The 26,145-nt window shown below is 36.1% G+C and overlaps 1 protein-coding gene across 4 annotated transcripts in view; it reads left to right on the forward strand.

The window, feature by feature from the left end:
• KHDRBS3 (KH RNA binding domain containing, signal transduction associated 3) overlaps positions 1 to 26,145 on the forward strand; it is a 101,561-nt gene that overhangs the window by 53,711 nt on the left and 21,705 nt on the right. For 2 of the 4 annotated variants that reach the window (XM_052787600.1, XM_052787601.1), the window contains exons 5-8: positions 474 to 613; positions 11,842 to 11,952; positions 13,314 to 13,506; positions 24,811 to 24,893. In XM_052787600.1, coding sequence (XP_052643560.1) covers positions 474 to 613; positions 11,842 to 11,952; positions 13,314 to 13,506; positions 24,811 to 24,893 — 527 coding nt within the window. The remainder of the gene's footprint in view (positions 1 to 473; positions 614 to 11,841; positions 11,953 to 13,313; positions 13,507 to 24,810; positions 24,894 to 26,145) is intronic. The other 2 variants (XM_052787602.1, XM_052787603.1) reach the window with 2 other exon arrangements.

The raw sequence follows: 26,145 nt of genomic DNA on the forward strand, positions 1-26,145 counted from the left end.
AACTCCTGATTTTAAGGGTATAGATGTCTAATCTATTGGTTAGTTGTCGGGGACTGTTCTCTACAGTGTATTCTGTATTGCTTTGCAACACCAGGCAATGCAATTTTTTCTGCTTTTAACACACTATCATACTCCAGCTGGAACTACAAACCAGATCTCAGCTCAGAAATGGGACCTTGATTTTTTTATTTCCCTCTACAGCATTTTAACATTGGTATTTGAACTGGTAAAGGACATGGAGGTGATATGCAGGGGGAAAGAAAAACATGCCTGAGCAAAAATTGCAGTTAATATGTAGAATTCTTTTAGAATTTTTTGACTGAATAATATGCCTATAATATACTGCATATTAAACTTTTTCAATGGGATGTTCAACTTTTCAAGAGGAAATTTTCAGGAGCAGTGTTTGCGGGTACTAACTTGGTGTGGTGGTTGAACAGTTTGGTTTTTTTTCTCACTCCGCCCCGTTTTAGGACTACAATGATGAAATCAGACAGGCACAACTTCAAGAATTAACATATTTAAATGGTGGTTCAGAAAATGCAGAAGTTCCAGTAGTTCGCGGAAAACCCTCTATTCGAGCAAGAGGAGTACCAGTTCCTGCTTTGTCCAGGTAGGTATCTCAGCTGCAGTGGAATTTAATTTGAATGTGTATATTTTAAGCTTCTTCCTTCAAACACTAGCCCCCCTGGAGTACAACTGTGAAATATGTAAAGGACCCCCAAAATAAGAGCAAAAGATAAGGGAAACAAATCTTGATTTGTTGAAGGTAGTCTCATTAGGCTAGATTGAATTATTAATGGTTAATGGCTGAAACTTGTCTTATGAAACTTGAGTGGTACCTAAGTTAAGAAACCATGTACATCATAAAGACGTTCCATTTTATTGTGAGCAGCACAGTAAGACTTCTGTGCTGCTTTACTTCTAACTTTCAGTTGTTCCTTAGGTGCATGTAGGGTCTGTGTATTGGCCCTACGGAGCTCACAGCTTTGGAAAACTGGTAAATCTTGCCTTGATTGACATGAATTTTGGATCAATTTCTCTAATGTATGGAATATACGTATTCCTTTTACTGCATTACAAAATTCTTATAGTCCTGATACAATAATGTTATGGAAGTGTTTTGGAGGTAGAATTTGGATTTAGTCTCACCTGCATTGTGCTTATTTCATAAAAATGTGGCTTTTGTTTGAGTCAGGAATAGGCAAGTCTCTTACTACTTTTGCTTTATTTTTCTTTGACACAGGAAATGTTTTATTTTTACTCTAGCATCCCATATCTTCCTTGCAGTACAGAGATGACAGCTTCTACTCCTTTGAGTTCTGAAGTGTGAAAACAAACTAAAGTGCATAATTGTTTCTGTTACAGTACAGAGAGATTGTGGCTGCAGCATCTAAGTGTAACAGTTTTCTACTGTGAACTATTTTCCTTCAGTTATGTCTATGCTGCTTATTAATGCAAGCTTGAAACTTACTTTTTAGCTTTTAAAATACTTCAGAATATTATTTTCAAATTATTTTAATTTAGAATAAGCATGTTAGAAGAAAAAGCACTAAGGAATTATTCCATTCATACAGATCTGTTTAGTTAGATGTATCCTGTAATAATTGCAAATGCAATGCAGAATGAATGTTAATTTAGAGAATTTCCACTTACTGTTGGTTGTATCCTGTAAGAATATAATTATTTTCTCTAAATAAATTTTTGTTCTTATATTCTTAAGTAATATTGTGTAATATATCCATTCCACTTTTCTTGATTTTAATGTTGTTCAGAGTAGAGGTAATTATATACCAAGGTTCACTTCTTTAGCACTGTAATCAGCCATACCAAAGTGCTTGCAAATCAGAGATCTCATTTGATTTTGGAGATGGGTTTTTTGCTTATTTTACTTCAGTTCTTAAATATCTGTTTTTAACTTTCTCATAGATGCCTGTAACAGCTCTGCTACAGATGCTCAGTACAGAGAAACTCACAGTTCTATTTCATGTTTTCTTAATTTTTCATATGTCCTTAAGCAGTGTTTGTGATACAGAAGTTATTGTTTGGTCTGATCTTATCACTAAAGTTTCATACCTAATTTCCACTACTAGTATCTAGCACATGCATGCATAATTAACTTTTCATAGTACGGAATTTCCAGCATCACTAGTTCTGTCCTCTGGATTTTGGTATATTATTTTTTCAAATCTGCATTTTATATAAGACATACATGCTGTTATGTAGCTCACAAACTCTTTTGTAGTTTATCCTATTGGCCTACAACTACTGAAGTATCTTCAGGGTAAATTTAAATGTTATTAGCATTTGATTTGGAGATGACAGCTAAAAATTGTATTTGTATATACGTTCTAAAGAAAACTGAAGGGTTGTTGGTTTGTTTGACTTACTTTAAGGCTTGTCTTCAACTCCAAGACTTTTTCCCTCAGAAATCAAAGCATTCTATTAGCATATTCCTTAAGTGAAATTCAATGCTATTGCTCCTGAGATACTACAGCCATTGAGTTAAAGATCTCAAACTCAGTTGTAATGCTCTGATTCTTTTTTAGCACAAATTGATTTCAGTGAGTAATACTGTTGAAGGAGAGCTTTGTTGAAGGCTTTGTCTTAGTGTTAAATAAAACAGTTTTAATAGCAAGCATTCCTGAGATATCCAGGAGAGGTTGAAGCAAAGCCCAAGAAGACTTGTAAAATGAAGTCTAAAGCATCGATTCCTAACCTCTCTTTGTAATCTATAGAATATTTTTAAGTTATCAGCCTTGATATATGAAACATCCTGCTGAGGTTGCAATATCTGAGTGTGTTTAAGTTCCCAGTTTTTTAAGACTTTATTCCTGAATAGTTTCACTTAAAAACCAAAAGAAAAAAAAGCCCACCAAACCAAAGTACTAATTTATACCTTTTTTTACTCCTTATCAGACATTTTGAAACTGGAGATAATGCATCTTACCAAGTGCCTTCTTTTAAGAAGACTTGTTATGTATATGTTTAGCTCCATACCAAAATTTTACTTTGTAGAAAACAATACATGTTGTGCTTGCATACAAAATTCTAGCTTGTGCCCAGGTATTCCTGTATATGGTAAGTAATTTCCTAATGGTTATGGTTTGATGGTAACTTTTTATTCTGCTATTTCTGACTTGTTCCAGACTTTCTTGACTTTCTTTTTTATGACTCTAGAGCCAAGTAAGATTTTGGGGGTGTGTGGATGGAAATCGCTGTAGAAGGGTTGTATGTCTTTTGAGCTTTACCTTTAGGAATATGCTTTTCTCGTCATTGATCTTAGGCATGTAGCTGCTTCCTTCTCCCCCCTTGCCCATGCTTTTATTTTTTCCTTTGTCCTTATACTGTTAAAGATGACCTTCAGATGTAATCATAACAATTCTATTTTGTGTTTTTTATGCTGAGAATTTAACCAATTTAGGCCGTACCTGCCTCTTCTGTGCAACAAGAGAAGGGACATGAGAATCTTTCCCTGGTGAAAGTCTGGCTTTCATTCCTTTTGTTCCTATTGGAAACTGACATGGTTCTTAAATGTTTTTTTGGAGGTGACTGAAATGAAGGATGGTACCAGTTCCTTTTTAATTGATTATGCTAGAAGCTTAGAGGAGCCATGATGTTTAATGTGCTGTTATAGTGAGTAGCTGGAAGACGTAACTCTTTTGGAATCAGTGTTTCTTTAATGCATTTGAATTCCCATCCCGAATCAGTGCATAAATGATAATACTACTGAAATGTGAATTGAGACTTCCGATTATCTAAAGACTGCAAATAAACATGTGTTAATATACATGTTAATGTATACCTCTAAGGACATTTTGCAAATAAAGTAGCATTTCCTCTCTAAAACTTCACATTCCTATTTTAGAGAATAAGTAAAACCAAGATTTAAGGATCACTCAATTTTGACTCTAAGTTATACTGGAAAAGTGAAATTCTAGAGGATGATAATAGTAAGTCTAAGAATATGGATAAATCTTCCTTGCTACCTAGGGGTGGGGTAGGGGGAATCAATTCATGTCACTTATAGTTAGAAATCACTTTTAGAATCATAGAATGGTTTGGGTTAGAAGGGATCTTTAAAGATCACGTAGTTCCAACCCCCCTGCCATGGGCAGGGATATGTTCCCTAGATCAGGTTGCTCAAAGCCCCATCCAACCTGGCCTTGAACATTTCCAGGGAGGGGGCATCCACAGCTTCACCGGGCAACTTGTTCCAGTATCTCACCACCCTCATCATAAAGAATTTCTTCCTTATGTCCAATCTAAATCTACCCTCTTTCAGTTTAAAACTGTTGCCCCTTGTCCTGTGACTACAGGCCCTGGTAAAAAGTCTCTCTCCAGCTTTCTAATAAGCAAGTGTTGAAAAGCCACAATAAGGGAGATCCGGTTGGGTTCACTCCCCAGATTGAGAGGAATTGTATTTGAAAGCAGATGTTTTGGTTTCACTAAGATGAGGGGAGGAGAAAGTAATTTCTTATAAAGCCAACATGTAGGAATAGTTTAACTAAAGAAATAGCAAAATTCTGGTTTATGCTTGCATATGATTGTGGGTTTTTTTACTTTTCCCATTTATTCTTTTTATTCATATTTCATTGTATGCATGGCTTGGATCCTAATAGTTGAAAGACTATCTGCAGAAAAATAAAGCTGTTACAGAGGCTGTAGGTTAGAATTTGCTGTCTTATATGTCAGAAATAATATGAGGTGATGTGAATCACTGCTGCAATGTGTTTACAACTTCCAATTGTTCTCCTGTCATATGTCTGGAATCAACTGGTTTCTTTTTTGAAGAATAACTTTGTTGAGAACATATAGGTAGTGTACTGCAAAAGATACTGTAGCACAAAAATTTGGCAAAGCCAGTTCGGGATCCAGGACAAAGGCAAGTATTATGTTTAGTGTGATTTGTTTCTTTAGTCTTGTGATAAATCTCCCTTTTTTCACAGAATTGAAACATGAACATACCTATTACTGTTTTCAAATAAAAATGTGAAATAAAACTTGCATAAGAGTGTTAACTTCAATGGTGACTCATTTAAAAAAAAAGAAGAAAAGGCAGGAATCCTAGCTCTGAGTGGTATCTGGATATTAGTGTTCAATATTTTGGTACTGACATTTTAAAATAACAGGTGTGTCATTTTTCATATGTCTAATATAAAACTGAGCAAAAACATTTACTGTGTGAGGAATACTGACTGTAGTTGCTGAGCTCAAAGGAATAAAGTATATCAGCATCTGGTAACAAAATTCGTTAGATCCATTTATTGAACAGTTTAAATCCTTGCAGATGTATGGAACCACAAATGCTAAAATTAAAGAATTCCAAGTGTTTCCTCATTGAGTAATACAGTGTTCGGGAACTGGTCCTAAATTTCACAATTATTTTTGTTTTAAAGCTATTCTTGCATTTACTCTCCCTTCTGGACAGGAGATATTGAAAAGAAAATTCATACTGCAGAAACTCATTTAATTGTTGTTCTTTCACAAAAACAAAGTGAAGGAAACTTTTGAACTGACTCTAGCTGTGATTTTATAATCAGAGTAATTTTGCTAACTCAGTCATCCAGTGAAAGGAGAAACTTGAAATAAAAATCAGTATAATACTAGAGAAGAAAGTGATAAATGAAAAGATAAAGTAGAGCTATTCCTGAGGGAAGCTGGAAGGGAGTATTGGCTAGATGCTATGCCTGCCATGGTCAAGGGCAGTAACTTAGTTTGCTGGAAACAAAGCACAGCAAAGTGCTGGAAAAACACTATGGGACTACTATAATGTAGTAAAATTATTGCTAATAAAGGCTTGTCATGGTTTAACCCCAGCCAGCAACTAAGCACCAAGCAGCTGCTCACTTACTTCCCCCCCCACCCAGTGGGATGGGGGAGAAAATTGGGAAAAGAATTAAAACTCGTGGGTTGAGATAAGAATGGTTTAATAGAATATAAAAAGGAGAAACTAATAATGATAATAACACTAATAAAGTGGCAGCAGTAATGATAAAAGGATTAGAATATACAAATGATGCGCAGTGCAATTGCTCACCACCTGCTGATCGATGTCCAATTAGTCCCTGAGCGGTGATCCCCCCCTGCCCCCACTCCCCCCAGTTCCTATACTAGATGTGATGTCACATGGTATGGAATACCCCTTTGGCCACTTTGGGTCAGCTGCCCTGGCTGTGTCCCCTCTTAACTTCTTGTGCCCCTCCAGCCTTCTTGCTGGCTGGGCATGAGAAGCTGAAAAATCCTTGACTTAGTACAAACACTACGTAGCAACAACTGAAAACATCAGTGCGTTATCAACATTCTTCTCATACCTAGCTCAAAAACATAGCACTATACCAGCTACTAGGATGACAAGCAACTCTAGCCCAGCTGAAACCAGGAGAAGGCTGAAGAGGAAGTATTTTGAGTAGTTTTGTATGGATGTATTTAAGTTGTATGACTTGGTAAAATACTATTTTAGTGGCAATCACTGATTAGATTAGTACCTGTGAATTACTTCTAAACATTCACAGGTGTTCTAAGTCTAACATAGTATGTGGCTCTAAGTGGTGCTAGATTTTCTTTAGAATGTTTTTCCAAATATTAAACTCTTTATTCAAACAGCAAGAGATTAATCAGTTACAATATGCAGTTCTTGAGTAATATTTTAACTGTACACAGTAAGGTACACTTTTCAGGTTTTTATACAGTAAAATTATCTTCTATAATTACTATACTGTATTTACAAACCACACTAGCACATTCTGACGCTTTTGTGAAAGGCTGGTTGTCCCATTCTCTAGTCTATTTGATAGCTTTATAAAAATTTGGTGCTTCACTTACTATTCTCTTTTTCCGGTCATACTAAATTGCAAGTATAAATAATGAAATAACATTATGGGGGGAAGATCCAGGTTCCAACAAAAATAGTTTTCATGGCATTATCTTAAAGGGATGCTGTGACATGAGTTAAATTAGGTTATTTCACCCCACTATTCTGGTATACTGTTCAGTGTCTACTGAAAACAAAAGAAATTAAATAAGTTACTGGGATTTGACTTATTTGGTCTAGTTGATGGTACCCAGATTGAAAAAGACCTTTTCACTGCAGAGCCTACAAGTTAATTACATAGCTATGAAAGTAATATTATTCTTAATTTAACCACCTAAATTACCTGTGCATTTAATGGGGTAGGGTTCAATCCCTTCACTGGATTCACCACTGCTAGATTAATAAATTCAGGAAAATCAAAACCAAACTGATAATAAAGATGAAACCTAGAAGTATTTCAAATTTTCTCACATAGCTTTAGTAATCTGTTTTAGGGCAGGAAAATGTTTTGAGAGTATGACTCAATAGTCTCAAGTACATAGATGATCGCTTTGTTGTTAAAGCATGTCTGGAGGTGGTAATAGGATCTGGCTAGAAGCTAGGATTTACATTGAGTATGTTTAAATACTGTCTATTTAATTACTACAGTCTGTTTAGTATAAAATACAGTTAATAGGTACTCAGGGAGTAGGGTTTCCCTCATCCAAAGAAATCTATGGGATTCTGGAAAATATACTGACAGAAGATTCAGAAGAGTGGTTTTCTTTTTGCTACATTTGTAAGAAACTCTAAACACTGATGTCTCCTGTGATGTTTCAGTACTCGTGTATTTGCAGTATCATAAATCTGAGGGATCACAGGCAAGGACCTTTTTATTTCAGGTGTCCTGAAAATAAGGCACATTAAGTCTCTCTCAAAGTACTTATACAATCAAAGTATACAACAAGTTTGAAGACAGTTATGTGGGGGGTTTAGTGCCCACTTATGTACACCATAACCCTGGATATATTGGCAGTCTCAGCACTGTGAAAGATGTTCTTATGGACACTGGTGTAAAGAGGACATTCAAAAGACTTCTGAAAGCGAATGAGATGATGGCATGGTAGTGAAGAGGGAAGATAAAGGCAAAAAGGTCCTTCTTGTATTTCAGAGTGTGAGCAGGTAGTCAAGGCTGACATGGGCTGAAAATGAGTTTTGATAACGTACGACTTTGAAGGTTTGGGGATAATGCTTTGTAGCTTATAGAAGTGGAAACAAAGATCTTTTTCTTCTGCAAAAAAGAAACAGTGGAAGGATTAAGAAGGCTAACAGGCAAGAAAACATATTGGGAGACTGATCAAATTTCAGATTCAGAAGCATTCTGATTGAGGCTTAATATAGCACAGTTTTCTTTATCAAAAGGAAAAGGTATTTCCAGTAGTTGTGCTGCTTGTAGTGAAACCGTGGCTATGTACTTGAACCAAAGTTATGGATCAAGCTGTTTCATGGTTATTTGTTCAAATGTGCCATAATTTTAATTAAAATAAATGGGAACTTGGTATTTAATCACTGATACTCTAGAAAGTTTCAAAATTTACTTTTCTAAACCCTTCATTAACATGAAGGAACATCTGATTTTGGGAGAGGAGCCCTTCATTCTCTTAAAGTTTTGATGTCACCTGAAATCTCCATGCTAAATAGCCTTTCTTTTCAAATTACATGAAAAATTATGTGAGGTGTTTTTTATAAGGAAAAAAAATAGTCTGTAAGCTGTGTGCAAAGACAAGGAGAGTTGGGATAGCAGCTGAAATTTGGCCTGCAGAATGATGTCCTTGGTCAAAGAAGCAAGCAGTGAAAGACTTGGAGGCGCTAGGAGTCATGATGAATTTGATTTGATGGTAAGATATCTCAATGTGATAGAACAGAGCTGAGATGTCTTGATGTGGATGAATTAACTAGAAGAGTGAATCTAAATGTCAGCAAATGTGCCAAAGTTTTTGAATTTATAGGTGAGACAGTTGTAGAAGAAAAAGGGTAGAGAAAACACCCTCTGTGCATTTTCTTCAGAGACCTGAGAAGCAGATGGATACCCCTCAAAAGTAGTTGATTAGGAGAGGGAAAGCCTGGGAAAGTGAAAGCACAAGATTCCAAAAGGAAAAATATCATTGGATCAGAAATGGTAAATACAACACGGAATATGTGGAGAAGCTCTGTAGGAAATCTAGCTGAAAAGTGATACCCACTGGGAGTGCTTTCTAATAGGCTGTGTGTATTTGCGCACCACTGAATGTCCAGGGTATAATTGGAAAAGTCTGTTGGCACATTCACTGAACTTACTGGTAGTAGTGGGTTACATTCAAGTATGTGAGTGAAGCTTTTACTTAAAAAGTAAAATAAAAGCACTTCAACCTTAAACACCTGGAGTAATATGTAAATTATAAAGGAGTGAAATGGAAAACAAGACTAGGCAAGATGGATCAGAATTGAGAGCTGTGGAAGGATATTAGCTAAGGCATAGATGGAAGATGAGAATTCTAAGAGATTTGTGTGGGGACTAAACTGCCCTAGGGCCATCAGTTTTGTCCCTAATGGATAGACACATCTGCTATGTAGACATGAGAAGACATGACTTACAGGCATCATCAGCAACGTGGTGAGGTATGTCAAAGTCACCAAGAAGTGATTCTATGAGTACTTAAGCAATAGGAAGACTAGGGAAAATGTGGGCCTGTGGCTGAATGGAGCAGGGGCCCTGGTGACACAGGGCATAGAAAAGACTAAGGTACCTAATGACTCTTTGGGCTCAGTCTTTACTAGCAAGAGGGGCCTTCTGAAATCCAAGGACTCAAACATGAGGGGGAAGGCATACCCTTGGTAGAAGAGGGATCAGGTTAGAGAATAGCCAAGCAAACCAGACACAAGTCCATGGGCTCCGATGGGATGTACCCACGAGTGCTGAGGGAGCTGGTAGATGTCATTGTGAAGCCACTTTCAATCTTTGAACAATTGTGGAGAGATTAGGAGGGGTGCCTGAGGACTGGAGGAAAGTAAATGTCACTCCTACCTTCAAAAATGGCAAGGAGGACCTGGTAAACTGGTCAGCCTCACCTCAATCCCTGGGAAGGTGATGGAGCAGCTAATCCTGGAAACCATTTCCAGGCACATACATGGCAAGGTATCAGGAGTAGTAAACATGGATTCACAAAGGGGGAGTCATGCTTGATCAACAAATTCCATTCTATTGAGTTCTATCATATAAGCCTCAGTTGTTGTTTGTAGTATGAAGTGCCTTAATCTACTTAATCGTTCCTTATTAGTAAGCTGTCCTATACTGTTGGTCATCTTTGACATAGTTTCTGATGCGTTTCCAGTTCTTTTGTTCTTTCCGAATTAGGAAACAGGACTGTAAATACACACAGTAGGGTAACAAAGTTTTCTGTGTTCTCTTATATTTTTCTAAAACTTGATTTGTTTTTTACTGTTCTGATCACTGGGCCAATCTTAATTATAAGTGTTCTATGGGTAGTGATAGCTCAGAACCTATTACTTTGTATAATGTTAGGATATATAAATTTGTGTGTGTGTAAGTCTGAAGTGTTCTCTCTTATAGTTTGCTGCTTTGAATTTTGTTTTTTGCTGTTTTCCTTAACATTTAGGTTGGGATTCGGCTACAGATTAGACATCTGAACTCCTGTTGTAGTTTATAGAAGGATAGTGTGATTACTTTTAATTGCTCCTCTTGTTCTGTAATTTCTCTAAGTCAGTTGGCAGCACCATCCAATGCATTCCCCATAAGGAAAGACTCTAGCATGAGAACCTTGTCCAGTCTTTCTTGACTGTGTAGCAAAAAACTTTATGAATGTCAACATATATACATACATACATATATACAAAACTTCTTTCTGTTCTTCATTGGTGATTTGGCCTCAGACTCTGGCAGGTTTCCCAATTCCAGGATGCTTGAAAGACTTTTTTTTTGGCTTTTTATAAATTCTTTAAATTTTCTGACCTGCCTCCGAATATTTTATATTTGTTTTATTAGCATTTGTCCTTTGTTAGAGATGGGTTCCGCTTTTCAAGTGATACCTCTTTTAATACCTGTCTTTATCCTGCTGTTCTAGCCTTACTGAGCTCCTTTTGCCCTTTCTCAAGTTTTTTCTTTTTAACAATTGTGATGTATTTGCTCTGACTTCCCGTGGGATTTCTCTAAATGTCTTCCCATATTGTGTATATACATTTTACTCTTCTAAATCTTTTTAAATATAATTTATATAGCTGCCCTTTTTCAAATTAAGGAATACTAGAACTGGTCTGTTGTTTTTGCAAAGGTATGCAAAGGTTCTTATTCAAAGTGGTTCCTCAGTGTTTTCAGTTTCTGTTCATTGCTCATGTCAATCAAACTTTGTTAGTTCCCTGATAACTTCTTAATGAAATAACAGTTTACAGTCTCTAAAAATTTGCTCTTAGCATCATACCCAGATATGACTCAAATCTGCATGGTGGTAACTGAACTCTCCTGTTACTGGGTTTCCTATCTGTGCACTTTTATAGTCTCCTCCAGCCTGGTGCAGTAACTATCTGAGCAGTGTAATATAGAACTGCACATCTCAGATTGCTTATTCTTCCTACAATAACGCTTAAAAATACCATGTAAATGGTCTCCTAATATAGGAGAAGTATGTTTTCCCACCTATCACCACTCCAATCCTGTTAACTGTTTTTGAAATGCAGAAAAGACCTTCTCATCATGTGGATCTGGTGTTCTAATTATCTTCAAGAATAAATCTATGCTGGCTCTAAAACCTGTACTTTTTTTTCCTCCTCAAATGTTTTTCCATGTTTTTCAGCATGTCCCATTTCCTGCTGCTTTCACTTGCACCCTGTCTGAAGGATGCCATGAAGATTATGGCTAGTGATTCTTGAGTCTTTTTACTGACTTTTTTTTTTTACACTTGGTATTGACTGTTGTCTATGCCAATAGGTTCATTTCCCTTTCTTTGGCTTCACTTGGAAAGTATCACATTTGCTATTTCTTTATATTACTTCAGCAGGCTGTGTCTGGGAACATCACTGCTCACCCCTGCCCCCACTACAATGAAGTCAAATAAGCAGCTGGTACCCTGTCCTGAGGAGGCATTCTACAGATTAGCCAAAACCAAGTAATAAGCACAGTTTTAAATCACTTACTCTCTAGGCTTGTTTAAAATACTTTGTGACTGTGTTTTGATCAGTAATTAGAATTAATAAAATCTCTCCTGATTGTATCAAGTATTTACGTTTTTGCATTTTTCATTTAGTGATGCAGTTTTTCAAATACTAATTATTTATGCTAAAATGATTGTTTCTTCTGATAAGCTTACCAATGAGAAATTATATGACTTATTTGAAATGGGATAGGAAATCCTAAGGCCAAATCTGGATTGTACTTTATAATATTGTTTAAGTTGGAAATGACTACTGAAATCAGGACAGAGTATTTTCATTCAGTTACTACTCTTTAATTAGTTGATGGCTTGATAGGTAGAAAGGTAGTGTGGAGCTTGTGCTTGTTTGTTTTCTTCTATGTAAGGGTGTGACTTCCTCGGAACAAGTCTATATGCCTATAGAGCAGTCATTTAAACTTAATTATACTCCGTGGGGTGAAATGATCTCCTTTAAAAACGGAGGTGTCTATTAGCAATGTTTTAAACATCCTGTTTAAAAGATGATAAATGATGCAAATTTCTTATAGGTTGTACCTCTAAGTCTCTCCCTTTACTATAGGGAGGCGGGGGGGAATGCCACTTCTAAATGGATCAAATATTTTCAAAAATTGTTCTGGTTTAGGTCTCATTTTTCATCCATATGTTAAGTGTCTGAAGTAATGGAATGCAAGTTAATGCTTATCATTCTTTCAGAAATTTAAAAACAAACATACTGCTATTTCTTGTTTTTAAATACATACAGAACATCAGGTTATATCCTATAATCACCCTGCACATTTATTACATGTTTGAATGTTTCCTGCAACAGCTGGAAATCTCTTCTTTAGAACCAGAAGAAAATGTAATTTTTCTGACCCACTCAATCTCTTAGATGCAGTGTGATCTTTGGATTGCATTTAGAAGCTTACACAGGATCAGAAGGGAGTTGCAACTGATCCCTCTGTGCAGGGTTTGAGTACGATATAGCCTGACAGCTTCAAATTAACCTGTTATTCTGATTGTGATTTCACATACTATAAGTCAAATTCTAGTGAAGTTGACTGATTCCAGCAAATTGGTTTGGGTGTCTCTATATATGAGAATGACTCAAGCTAGTGAGAAGTTCATCACTGAATCACATGTCTAGTTTGTATCTGTCAGCATTTTTTGCATACTGTGTGTAATTGGATTTAAGCATACAGAAAAACGACAAACTATAAACCTCTTTTAGACTTCTGGCTGTAGCAAGGCTAAATTGTCATGATGTGGGGGAGGGAGCTGTTAAAAGGGAGGCCAAGGGTGTAGTATTTACTGATAAGTGATCCATATATTCACAGGGGCCGTGGAGGAGTGCCTCCACCACCAGCAGGAGTACCGAGAGGGGCACCAGCACCCAGAGGAGTGCCTCCCAGTAGAGGACCAGTCAGTCGTAGCCGTGGACTTCTAGCACCCAGAGCAAGAGGAGTACCTCCACCTGCAGGCTACCGGCCCCTTCCACCACCTCCAGCACAGGAGACTTACGGTGAATATGTAAGTCAAGCTGCTGACATACTGTGCATTATGTGTATAATTTTGGAGGGATAATCCCTTCACTTTTAGAACTCAGTAGAATCTCTTTAATTAGTACCGGATTAAGTCTTGCACCCAGAATCTGTGGCAACTGTGGTCGTTTCTCGTCACCTTTTCAGACTTGAACTGTTTCATATTAATAAAACTTCAGGTTATATGTAATGCCATAAAGACATTTACAGTGCATTTGGCGAAATAGTTATGTACCTCTTAAACATACTATATTAGGCTTCTGCTTTACAAAAACCTGAAAAATCACATTGTCAGTGGATTTTTAATTCTCAACTAAAACTGAGAATAATAGTCTACTCTTTTTCCTAAGCCTATCTTTGTGGTCATATAACTGTTCAACGATTAGGCAATTAAAATATTTTTATGAAAGCTTCAGAATTGATCCTAAAATTTTAACCATGTACAGTGTATCTTAATAAGCCATGCATATTTATCTTTATTTTATTGTATTAAAAATTAAAAAAACACATCAAAATGCCTTATATTGTACATGACTGAAAATTATAGATATTTATGAATTGTTAGGGTAAATTTAATTTAAACTGAACTTACAGAGCAGTGAGATAAAGAAAAAAGCTTATTCAATCAAAACTGTCATCGTAAAAATCAAAACCGTCATTGTAAAAATGAATTTAGTTTTGTAGAAAAATAACATTTTCAAGGACAATGCTTTCAATGTTGTATATATCTTAAAGCTTTTAGTGTGCCCTCTTTACAGCCAGGTCTGACTGGACTTTGTTGTTCAGACTAGCAAAGAAGGAATTCCTGAGCTCCAGAGAATGGTTTTGCTATTTAGATATTTTTTGCTTTTCTCTCAACCTTTCTTCTACCTACCTTCTCCATCTCTTCTTCCACTCCCCCTCTCCCAAACCCTCTAAATCAAATCTCAACCGTTGTCTTTTTGATCAGAAACCTAATTTTCTACATAACAATTAAAGCTTTATGCAGAAAGAAGTTTAATGTCGTTAGCAGTTCAGTGTCATTAGTACAAACATTTATACCCATACCTGAACAATTCAGAAGAAATTAGTGTAGTTTATTAATGTTATGAGAACTAGTACTTGAACAATGTATCTAAATATCCCCTGGCTGCGCCTGACTTGACTAGTCAAGATGGGTACTGCAGATATTTCACAATGCTGTCAAAGGGCTTAGTCCTCATTAAACAGCCTGTTTCCAGGGCATACGCTGTAGAATGCATGGTGATGTGGTAGAAAAACCTCTTTGAGTAACTACATATTTATATATATATCTGCTGTTTATAGCATGTGTATATAGAAGTGGCATGGAAATAACAGCTGTTTGAATCAGTATCCTGATGTATGCTTTACTTCTGAGAGAGAATAATTAGAAAATAGCACTATAAGGAAAAATATATGCTGTGCTGTGCTAAACAACTTCTAAAAAGAACATTCTCTAGAACTGGATCACTTCTCTTCCAAACAAGATATCTTAACTGGGATAGATATATTTAAACCTGTAATTGACAAAGCAGTGCTAGCTGGTCCATTTTAAAACTACCGTGTTTTCTGTGTCTCCTTTGTTAAAACAGAGATTCATTAGACTAAAGTTTTGCTAGGACATGAGCCATTGGTGTATTGTATGTTAAACGTTAAACTTAATGCATGGTATTTTTTTACCTGTCTGTTTGTAGTACATTATCAAAGTGCCTTAACTGTATCTTTTGCAGGTTAAGGTAACGTGCTAGGAGTCAGTAGTAGTATTTCTGTCCTTTCCTTACTAATTGCTGTTTAACCATATCTAGTATTAAGTGCTGGTTTGCCAACCTGAATATCAGAGCAGGATAAGGTGTCACTGTTTGCTGAGAAGTGTCTGTAGAATGAGAACGTCGGTGAGATTGTGGGTATCATAAAAAGTTATTTTAAGCAGCATATAATTTCGGAGGCTTGGAGACCGGGATATCCAGAGAGGTTACAGAGCAGCTCTGAGAACTTTTCCATTGAGGACTGGGAAGTCTTCAAGGATTCATGAAGCTTTTAATTCCCTTAGGCTTACAAGCCTCTGCTTTGTACTCATTAAAATAATGTGAAAATACGCAAGTTGAGAAAAGCAAACTATATCCTGGATGGAAGCCTTCAACCACTTTTGTAACTCTGTAAATATCTCAAAGATGATGCAGGGCTTTTTGTACGTAAAGTCCTTGCCCGTTTCCTCTGTGGAGTACTATTAAGTATACCTTGTGACAGAAACTAAGGCTGTCACTGAGACACAAACAGCCTTCCTTTTCCTTCACTCTCTTTGTTAACTTTTTTTGTAGTCCTTGAGACCAATAAATCTTTAACGTCTGTGAGGATCTTACTCAGTTCTGCCTCCTGCCTATACTTATCTCTCTCCTTCCTCTTCCTGATTGTTTAAGAAGTTGTTTTCTAAAGGATAATATAAAAATGGGAAGGGGAGTACCTATTTTATTCTGAAAAATTGGAAAGGTTAATTCTGGAGGCAGTATCTCACTCTCACACAGCGACAATCATGCCACAGGCAAAAAATAATTCATCTGAATTTAGATGCATTTTAACGTGAGCTCAAGATGAAGAGAACTAGGTGATCATTGCTGTCCTGTGCTTGGAGCCCGTAGGGAAGTTGTCCAGAACTTACCCTTCACTGAAAGCTCTTCACAGAGGTAGACTACCTCCGTTGTCCGTCAGCTTTCTGGGATGTTTGCAACGCTAATTCTGGATGCTTGACGTGGCCTTCTCTGCTGAAGTCATGCAACATATCGGACTAGCAGCAATTTCTGCACATTTTTCCAGTTCAGTATAACTAGTTTTTCCACTCCAGTGTTGCTAGTCTCACTTATGTATCTCTCAGCCCCAGGACCCATTCTTCCTGGGACCTCACCATATTGTTAGTACCATGATGAAGTTTTTGAAGCCACTGAAATGACAGTTTCTTATCATTTTCTGTGAACATTGTCTTTTTAATAGCTTGTAGCATCAGCTTAGACGATAGCAAAAATTCAGGCCTCTATGGCCAGACAGCTTTATAATCACCATTTTAACCTCACTCCTCTGTTTGGTGTGATAAACTTTCTCTGAAGGCTAACACGCCTCCCGTTTTTATGTCCTCAACCACTCAGGTCAGGAGGGAGCCCAGTATGATGTGTGAAGCATGGCCAGGATTATTTTTATAATGCTTGGATAGGGGAAATTATGCTAGATGGTTGCTAGATTTATTGAACCACTTACAGATAGATTCAGGGACATCATTCTCTTAATTATATGAGAATTTTTCTCTATTCATTGAACAAAACTGTGTAATAGATAAAAATATTTTCATGTATCTTTAAGTTGACAATTTATTCCATTAAGATAAGAAATAGAAATTGTATTTAACTGCTAGCTGGACATTTTTAGCTTTTCCATAACTTTCAGTAAGCAGGAAATTAGTAACAGTATGCTAGCAATTCACTACTTTTTAATAGTGTCAATTCCTTAGCCAATGCTCAGTCAGATATAGGTTAGACCATAACTGTCCAGTCTCAGTTACTGTCTAATAACAGTTGCTGCTCTCTGCCTCATCCTGTTGCCCTCTTCTTACCAGCTTCAAAACTTTGAGGCTTTTTCCAAATCAGTAACACAGCAATGTGGCTGAAGCTTTCTTAAGATTAGATTTTTATTAGCTGCTATTTTCATTTTACAAAGGTAAATATTTTGTAAATATTCTGTGAGTATTTAAATTCAGTATTTTGTATGAATGTGTTTGTGATCATGCCATGTCAAGTCCTGTTTTGGCTGCTTAAATGTGTTAAATGCGAAGTGACATTTACAAGTTTATAATCAGATTTTTAGGCATTGAGAATTGGACTTTAAACGTATTTAAAACCCATTGCTGTCGCAGTGTGGAATGTCTGCGCTGAAAAATTAAACTTCTTAGTCTAGCAAGTTATGGCCAAGACTTGCTTCAACACTACGTCAGAAGGCAATCAGATGTAAACGTTCCTCCCTAGTGCGTGTGGGGAAAAGTTATGGCAGAGCTTTAGTTCTGTTTATGGCAATTTTATTGATGTTTTCTTCTGTTCAGACAGGGGTTACTTCAGTGGCAGATTTTTCTAATGCGATGACCACATGTATAAATTTTAGCAGTTAATGCTTCAACTAGAATGCTTCAATAAGATTGCTTTCTGTAATAAGAAATTGAATTAAGGTGGAATGTCTACCAGTAAGAGACCTAGGGAGCCTTTCTAATGTTAAGTAAATTGTAACTTGAAAAAGAACATTATGAACTATTTCCAGTTACATGCAAAGATATTTTTTTTGTAACTTAAAGATACAGACTACTTAGAAGGCTGCACAGAACACTTGGATACAAAAGAGATGCTGATAACAGACTTCAAAATCTACTCTTTAAAATGTATGTTTAGTTATTGCCTGATTCTGGAAGATCCTAAAGCTTAGGGATTGCTAAGTTTTAAAATATTATAGTTCCTGAAACATACATTTCTGGATATTTCCAGAAATATGTTACTTTTACTGGTGGACAAAGTAGTGCTTCAGACTTAATTTAGACTTAAGCTTGCAATTCTCATACGAACTCTGTACTATGAGACTATACTCACACTACATATACTATAAGATACATATATGTTATAGATACTAAAATAGTGTGAGACTATGCTCATCAGTTTCCCATGAGAAGTGGGGAAGACCCAAAAGACATACATAACGTGCTGGCTAACAAGTTCCCACCCAAACAATAAGCAGAAGATGTGATGCTATATGTCTCTTCTTAACTTAAAGCTCAGTATTTCTCCAGTAGTAGAAGACCCTTGGTTCAAATTCCTGTCGCAGGCATTCATATTCCCTTGGTTCTCTCTGGAGATGGTGTGCTGACCACCAGGAATAGCATACATGGTGTTAGAAGTGGTTTCTGTCCTTTTGATTTTGCAAGAAATCCTTACAAATTTGTGGGAAGATTTAAGGGAAGTTTGTTCTCAAGTGACGTTTGGCTGGATGGCTAACAACAGAAATCCATTTCATGATCCAGTGATTATTAGGAAATATGCATATATGTATCCATTAGTGAAAGGAATTAACACAAAGTCTTACTATTTACAGGTGAGAGCCCATTCAGCTGAATAACCTATAGCTTATTATTTAGTGCACCTTCCTAGAAAGCTGATGCAAATTGTTTTGATCTCCAGTATTAAGCTTGAATTCTCCATATCTTCATTGAGATCATACATAATTTAGATTTTGAAAAACTGAAAATTAGGGTTAAAAAAGGATACTGTAGAAGCAGTTTCTTGGAGCTATTAATACAATGTTGATCTTGCGTGGTAAACTGTTTTTAAAGTAGACTTTTTCCTCACTAATGTTCATTTGCTCGCTCAATGTTCGTGGTTGAAAAAGGAAAGATTTGTAGGAAAGAGAGTGAAAACTTTATATACAATATGAAAAAACCCAAGCTTTTTATTTAAAATAAATGCTTCTTGCAGTTGAGGTGGCAAAGTAAGGGCTAATCCAGATGACATAAGACTTTGAAAAGAATTTAAATTCTCCCTGATTAGAGTTCAAGTATAACTTTAATGTCATTTTGCAAGAGTGACACTATGTCTTAATTTACTGTGGTCTTCTGAATATTGGTAGTTTCCTAATAACATGCAACATTTTAACCAAATTAATTTAAAATGTTTTTGTTTGTGTAGTTGTTTTGAGTGTGAAGCTTTTTGTTTGGGTTCCTGGAAAAGGGTTTGAGGTAGCTTCATTCTCTAGAACTAGAGGAATGTTTTTTTGTCCATTCTGTCTCAGTTCCCCTCTGTGGATAATGTTGTGGTTTCTACATAGGTCTTAGACCTTTTTTTAAACAATGTATTTACTGACTTGTGGCTTTTCAGAAGTGCTAAGACTATTGTTAAAGTCAGGGTGAATTCAGGTAAGACTTTTGGAAAGCAAGTTCATAACAGCAAACCATTATTTCTTGGCTTTTTTTGCCAATTACAATGTTCTTTTTCATGCTCAATAGGACAAGCAAGAAGAAATAAATGTCTAAAAGTAAAGTCTCTCAATTGTTTTGTTTCATTTTTAATCTTTTATATTTACCTTCTCCGGGGTTTTAAGGAGGAGGTGGAGAAAGAATGGAAAATCTTTCCATTTTCTCAGGAACTCAGGCAACTTTGGCTGTGGAAACAGTGGAATGTTTTTGGGGAAAGGCTGAAAAGCTTTTCTACCTGCCTATCTTGAAGTTGAGAGTTCACCTATAACATGCATATAAAATATTTTCTTCTCAACTGATTTTAGAGTTTAAGCTGCTGGTCTAAGCTGACCTTTTTCTGACTTGATATTATTGAATGAGCATGAGTTGTTGTCCTGATTCTGACACTGCTCCCTCCTGTTGTGTATAGAAAAATAGAATTTTTTGGCCTGACAGTAATTTGGTTTAAGTGTTACTGCCTATATTCGTTAGCAACTCTTTCTTTTTTTTTTGTTTTTATTTTTTTTGGTTTTAAGATGCGTGAAAGACAATCCACTAGTACATTTCTCATTCTGGGAATACCTTATTTGTTCTGGCTCAATATGCACTAGGCTTCTTCTAGATGAAAACAGATGAAAATCTACAATATAAGAGCTTACAGTCTGTGCATGTTTGCTGCTAATGTCCTTAATGTTATCACTCAGACTTTAGATGGTAGTAGCTACCCATATTTGTTTTGATTGCCCCATATTGCCTGTTGATTTAATGATGGGGAGATGTTATTTCCACGTAACAAAATGGCTGTTCCTTCCCTTAACAATTCTAATTTGCCGAAAAAATTCTTCATTGCACTGCACTGAAGTTGCCTCATGTTCTTTCTCCTTCAAGATAATCTCTGCGCAAACAATTTTTTCAAATGTGATAGTTTTTATCTGGAAGGAAGACATTCCTCCAATATTCTGTGATAAAGTACTGGTGTAAGTATTAATTTCAGAGAATGATGAGGAAAAGAAACAACAACCTTTTTAGTTGTAGTGATAACAGCCTTAATTTTTTCCCTTGGATGGATTTCCCTAGTTGGGAAGAGCTGGAAAATTGATTTCTTATTGATTTGATGATTTTTTTTCCCAGCACTGCAAATGGCCTTTTTGTTAAAATGAACTTTTTACCCTCTTTTTTTCTTCCTGTTTCTCTGTCTTGTTCTCTTGGAAACATTGTTAATTTCTCCTAAAGAGAGCCCAAATGCTAGTCTGTCATTGTCACTGCCAGCAGATTATAATTTAAAGCTACCATTTCATGTTCCCTATGAACACTGGTATGTTTAGAGCACTTAATTATTAGAAGGAAATACTGATGAGCAAGGCTTAACATGATTTATAATGTTTTGGGTAGTGTAGGGGTTTTGGCAGAGATTGCTTTCATTGCTTTTATCATCTTTTGACCTGTGATAGTAAGTAACTTACTATTTAATATATTTGAAGGGTGCATATTTACACATTGCCTTTGGTTCTGTTCATGAAAAATTTCTGCACCTCGCACTGAACAATTACTGTTACCAGTGCTGCTCTTTGGATTTATTTCAACTGCGGGCACTATCTTTGAGAAAACTGCAGGCAGAAGCTCTCTTTAAGAGGAAATGTAATGTGATGCTGGCTTAATAAAGGAGTTATTAATAAGGTTTGAGATTTTACAGAATAATTTCATGTTCTTTTCAGAAGATCTGTCTTGTAGTTCTAGCTCTTTTGTTACTTTGGGGGAAGATTCTTAAGACTGAAATTAACAGAAGTCAGGACAATCGCTTTTGATACCTTCCTGGTTGATATTTTAAACGTGTGGAAAATACCTGTAGTTTAAGAGGACTTTAGCATTTTCAGCTCATCTTTTTCTACACTTTTGTTGTAAGCACAAACTGTGCAGCACACTTTCCTTCTATCAGACTAAATGTGATGAGAGTTAGTTTTCTAGGTTATCCTGAAAAGTAGAATAATGATTAACAGAAACAAAATGCTTCCATTCATGGGATGAAAATATGATCTTGTTTGGACTTTTGTTTTTTGGAGTGGGAGGGAAATATGGCTTCACTAGTAAACACTTTCTGATTAGCAAGTACCTTTATGAAGAGCTATTTATAGACTTATGTAATTGGAGTAAAGGGGAAGTCCATTGTATTGCATTTGGTAGGTAGTAGGAATGCAAATGCTGTCATCCACATGAAGAAGAATAATGGCTTTAAATACAAAAATGAATGTGTTTATAAATACCCAAAACATACTGAAAAATCAGCAGGAAAAATGCAATTAAAATATTCTTATGAAGGGGTCATTCTTCCAGGATTATACAGAAAGAAAACTGTATAGCAATGCTTGTCAGTGAATCTGTGATGTACTTAGTACAGGATATCTGTGCATATTTAAGTTCTGTCCTGTCCATTTTCATTATATATGTGTAAAAATGATAGTTATTTTCATTTAAGTTAACATCCTGTTTTATAGTACTGAAACATGCTAGATAGCCAAGGATATTTCACCTAGATACTAAATAAAGTTATGTGTTTCAAAAAGAAAATACTCAAGTAGTGTGCATTTAATCTAAAATGTAAAACATCCTGCCTTGGCCAACCTTATTTGTTAACGTCCTGAAAGAGAAAGTTTTCAAATACTGTATGACTAAGCGAAAATACTGTGTCAGACTTAATTCAGGGAAAGCTCTGAAACATACTTCATCTGCCCCTGCCTAATTGCTACTTCAAGGGAATAGTGCACAGTAAACAAATGTTTTGGAATTTGAAGCTCTTATCTCTTAACAGAACAAGCCATTGAGAGCAGCTTTTTAAACCTATTCTATTTTTTCAACATGTTGCTCACAAAGTTTATCTTTGTTTTAATGTAAATTTTGCAGTTTATAAATGTAAATACATCAATAAAAAGGAAGAATTGATCTGTTTAAGCAGATTATAGTAACTGCAACAGCATGGGTTGATCTCTTTAATGCTAAGTGACAGGATTCCCACATATAGACTGCAAACCAGATATCTTTCTATTCAAAGCATATGAGAGCCACCTTCAGTATAATAATGCAGGGTTTAATTTCTGCAGTAGTAAATTTATTAACACACAAAGTGGTGAACCGTAATGAGTTCTGGGAAAATTCTCTCTGGAAGAGAAATGCTAATACTAGAAACACTTCAGTCTGATACAGCATGGACCTCCCTAAAATTTTCCTTTTGTTCTGCTGGACATCTTGTTAAGCATCTTCCTATTTCAAATTTACTTTGTTCTTTTGTCTTCAAGAAGTCATAGATACACCATAACTTCAGAGTAGTCTGTTTTCCCCTTTTCTTTCATGATCAGCTTTTTAGTGAAATAGTTAACGTATGTGAAGAGTAGGACTGATAGCTTAAGAAGTCTCCAGTGATTCCTTAGCGGCAAAGCTTTCTGAACATGTGAAAAGGTTAATTTCAGTCCTTTTCTTTTATTTGTTGTCACTGCTGGGTGTGCATGGTTTGAAGTTTGGGAGCCCCTCTTAGGGATGGCTGGTTCACAGTTGGGAGATTCTATGAGAGGAGACCAAATGTCATGTAAATGTTCTGGAACAGAGCAAATAAGTTGGCTCAGACAGCTTCTGCTGTTGATCAATGTCTGTATTGTTAACAGATGTCTGTGTATTGCATCAATAAGTAATAAAGTGCTTGTTCGTAGTAACTGCCAGGAGGCAATGGTTTTGTGGGTTTAGTGTGTGGCTTATCAAGAAAAATCCATATCCATATCAGATGGGCAAAGAAAATGCTAAGACTCTATTTTAATTTCTAGTTTCAGGACAGTGAATTATTGAAAGAGAAAACAATGCATTTCCTTTTCAAGTGGAACTATTTATCCACGGATCTCTTCGCAACAGACAATTGGAAAAATCCTCGTTTCTTCTTCCAGACCTATGAATAGGCTGTCACTCGTGTGCTGGCAAATATTCATAGATACCCTTCTACTAATCACTGCTGGGAAACAATCATGTTCACTGATCTAGCGGTGGTGAAGCAGTACTGATGGGCAGATTGCCTGGTTTTCCATGTAAGCGATTTCAAAAGACTGGAAAAAATGTTAAAAACTCTCTTAGCAAATTCAGTTTCCTATCAGTTGTATTGAGGATGTCATTGGCTTCTGCTATAGAAAGCTTTCTTTACAATGTCTAGAAAGCTGTCAGATTCCAATCATTGGAGATGTTTTCTACTAGAGTTGGACAATCCATCATCTGTCATCCCTACCTAATTGATACTGGTAGTCGGTTTTGTTTTCTGTCATTGCTAAAAGATTCTTAAAGGTTCTTTTTCCTGGAAGAGAGTTTGTCCTTTCATGAGACTTTATCCTTACATTGCCAGGGCTTGATACACGTTTATTGAGAAAACACTGTATGTAAGATGAAGCCTGATTTTCATTTTGTCTGGTCCCTGTATCTTCAAAGTGTCTTCTCATTAGGTCATTCTCATCTGGCAAAACTGTACAAGATAGCCCTAAATATCCATTGAGATCTCTGGCATATTTGGGTAGGATTTGGACATTGATTTTGGACATCTATAGTGCATCCTTCTCTGGGACAACACAGTGTCGTCACTCATTTTTATCTTGAACTTCTGCGTGGCTTGTAGCTGGAGTTGGTGGTTTGTTCAACTTTGTATTTAAATCCAGTGCTATTTTGGGAAGAGTGTTCCTACAGTGTATACTTAAATAGTGTGGGTGATGTGGGAGGAGTAAGAAAGCCTTACTTTTAGTTTCTTAATGGATGTTAAACCCCCACAAGTTGAGGAGTATACAGAGGGCATTCAAAGAAGTAAAACCATCATTCTTACTAGTTTTATCTCTAGGGAATTTCTTTCCCATCTGTAGTCTGTGTAGAATATTGAACTTATTGTCCAGAAATAAGTCAGCTACCTAAGTCAGTTGCACAATACTTATTCAGATGTTTTAATTCCTGAGATGCTTCCCAGAGCTTTCTTGAAGATCAGTAGCTCACTCAGCTCAAATTCAAGTACATGGAGACATAAAGCATTTGTACTGTCTCTGTGCAAGCCAGTGTTAAATAAAAAAAATTTTTCGAAGCATATTGCCAGTAGATCAAAATACATTTGAAGTAATTATAGTCTTAGATGTGTGTGGCCTCCTAAATGGAAGTAGTCTCTATTAATATCATTAAGATATTGCCATTTCATGGTATACTTATGTCATATATGCATTTCAGGAGAGTATTGTCTTTCATATTTATTACTAGGTTACTAATTTGTTTCTGGAGTGTGCTTACGGTTAATATTGCCTTTCTTTTATATCGTTTCAGGAGTATGATGATGGTTATGGAACTGCTTATGATGAGCAAAGCTATGATTCCTATGATAACAGCTATAGCACTCAGGCACAAAGGTAAGTCTCCAAATCTGCTGTAACTACATTTGAAATATTCTGCAGTTGGAAAGTTAGTTTTACTTAAAGATTTTTTCTATTTCATCTTAAACAGCAAAAATGTTATAAGAGGCTTATTAGAAATAACCCCAGTGTTATTTGTCTCTAGTATCACATAAGTATAAAAGTCAAGTTACTTAGTGGTTGAAAAGAAACAGAAATGAAAACTTGAAACAAAGAGTTTTAGTGATGTCAAATCATAAATCAGAAAGTTTTCAGAAGTTCAGGAACTTCAGGAAGATTTAATTCAGATTCATTTTGGGGGGGGGGGGGGGCAGGGAGGGGAGATGAGGGAAAAAACCCCAAACTTCATAAAAGGTATTAAATCATCTGAAACACAGAGCTGATTGCATTTTCTTACTACTTGAACATCGTTATGTTCCAGTATTTTACCTTTATTTGGCTGTAAAAAAAGTACACCTTTTAGTTTGTTTTACTCCCTCATGGAATTGTCTTTGTGGCATTTGAATCTCTTGCCATTTGTGTCCTTCCCCTATTCATTCTCAGCATTATTTTTAAGCACTTGTGATTTTTTTTTTAAACTTTGCTTTCTTCAAAGGAGTTGCTATTTGGAAACTCCATGAATTACAAGGAATGCTAATGTGTCCCAGTGATGAGGAAAATGCTATGAAGTATAACCTACTTGTGTTAGGTGGTAGTTTGAATTTAATGCAAATATCACAACACATTATTTAGCAGCTTGGCTTATTGTCCTCACTATTAGGTACTTCTAATGTGTGTGTCTGGAAAGGGAATTTCTGTGCACCTTTTACCGAGTTGTAATTCTCGCTCTTTTTCTCTTGGACCAAGCATTCATAGTTTGATCAGTGGTAGATTTTGTAACGTCATTGAGAATTTCTTGAAACTTTTATGGCAATAAACTTCAAATGTTTCAAACAAGAAGTTGAGAAAATTGTAAAATAAAATAAAGTGCTATAGTTCTGCGTTACTACTTTGGTTATTTGGGGTTATTAGAGCTTCAAACCTTGCCCATTGGGAAGACGATGACAGTAGGAAAGGGAGATATTGGTGGATATTGTGATGTTGATAAATACTGATTAGACTGTCTTACCTTCAGCTAGATATTTAGACTATTAGATACGGACTTTTTTGTAACGTAGCCTTATCTGAAGTAGTACATAACTGTTCACAGCAAAGTTGGGAACGAAGCTGTTTACACCTGACGCCTGTTTTGCTGTAGTGTTGACACACC

This window comes from Harpia harpyja, chromosome 5, assembly GCF_026419915.1.
Source record: "Harpia harpyja isolate bHarHar1 chromosome 5, bHarHar1 primary haplotype, whole genome shotgun sequence".
NCBI classification, from domain to species: domain Eukaryota; kingdom Metazoa; phylum Chordata; class Aves; order Accipitriformes; family Accipitridae; genus Harpia; species Harpia harpyja.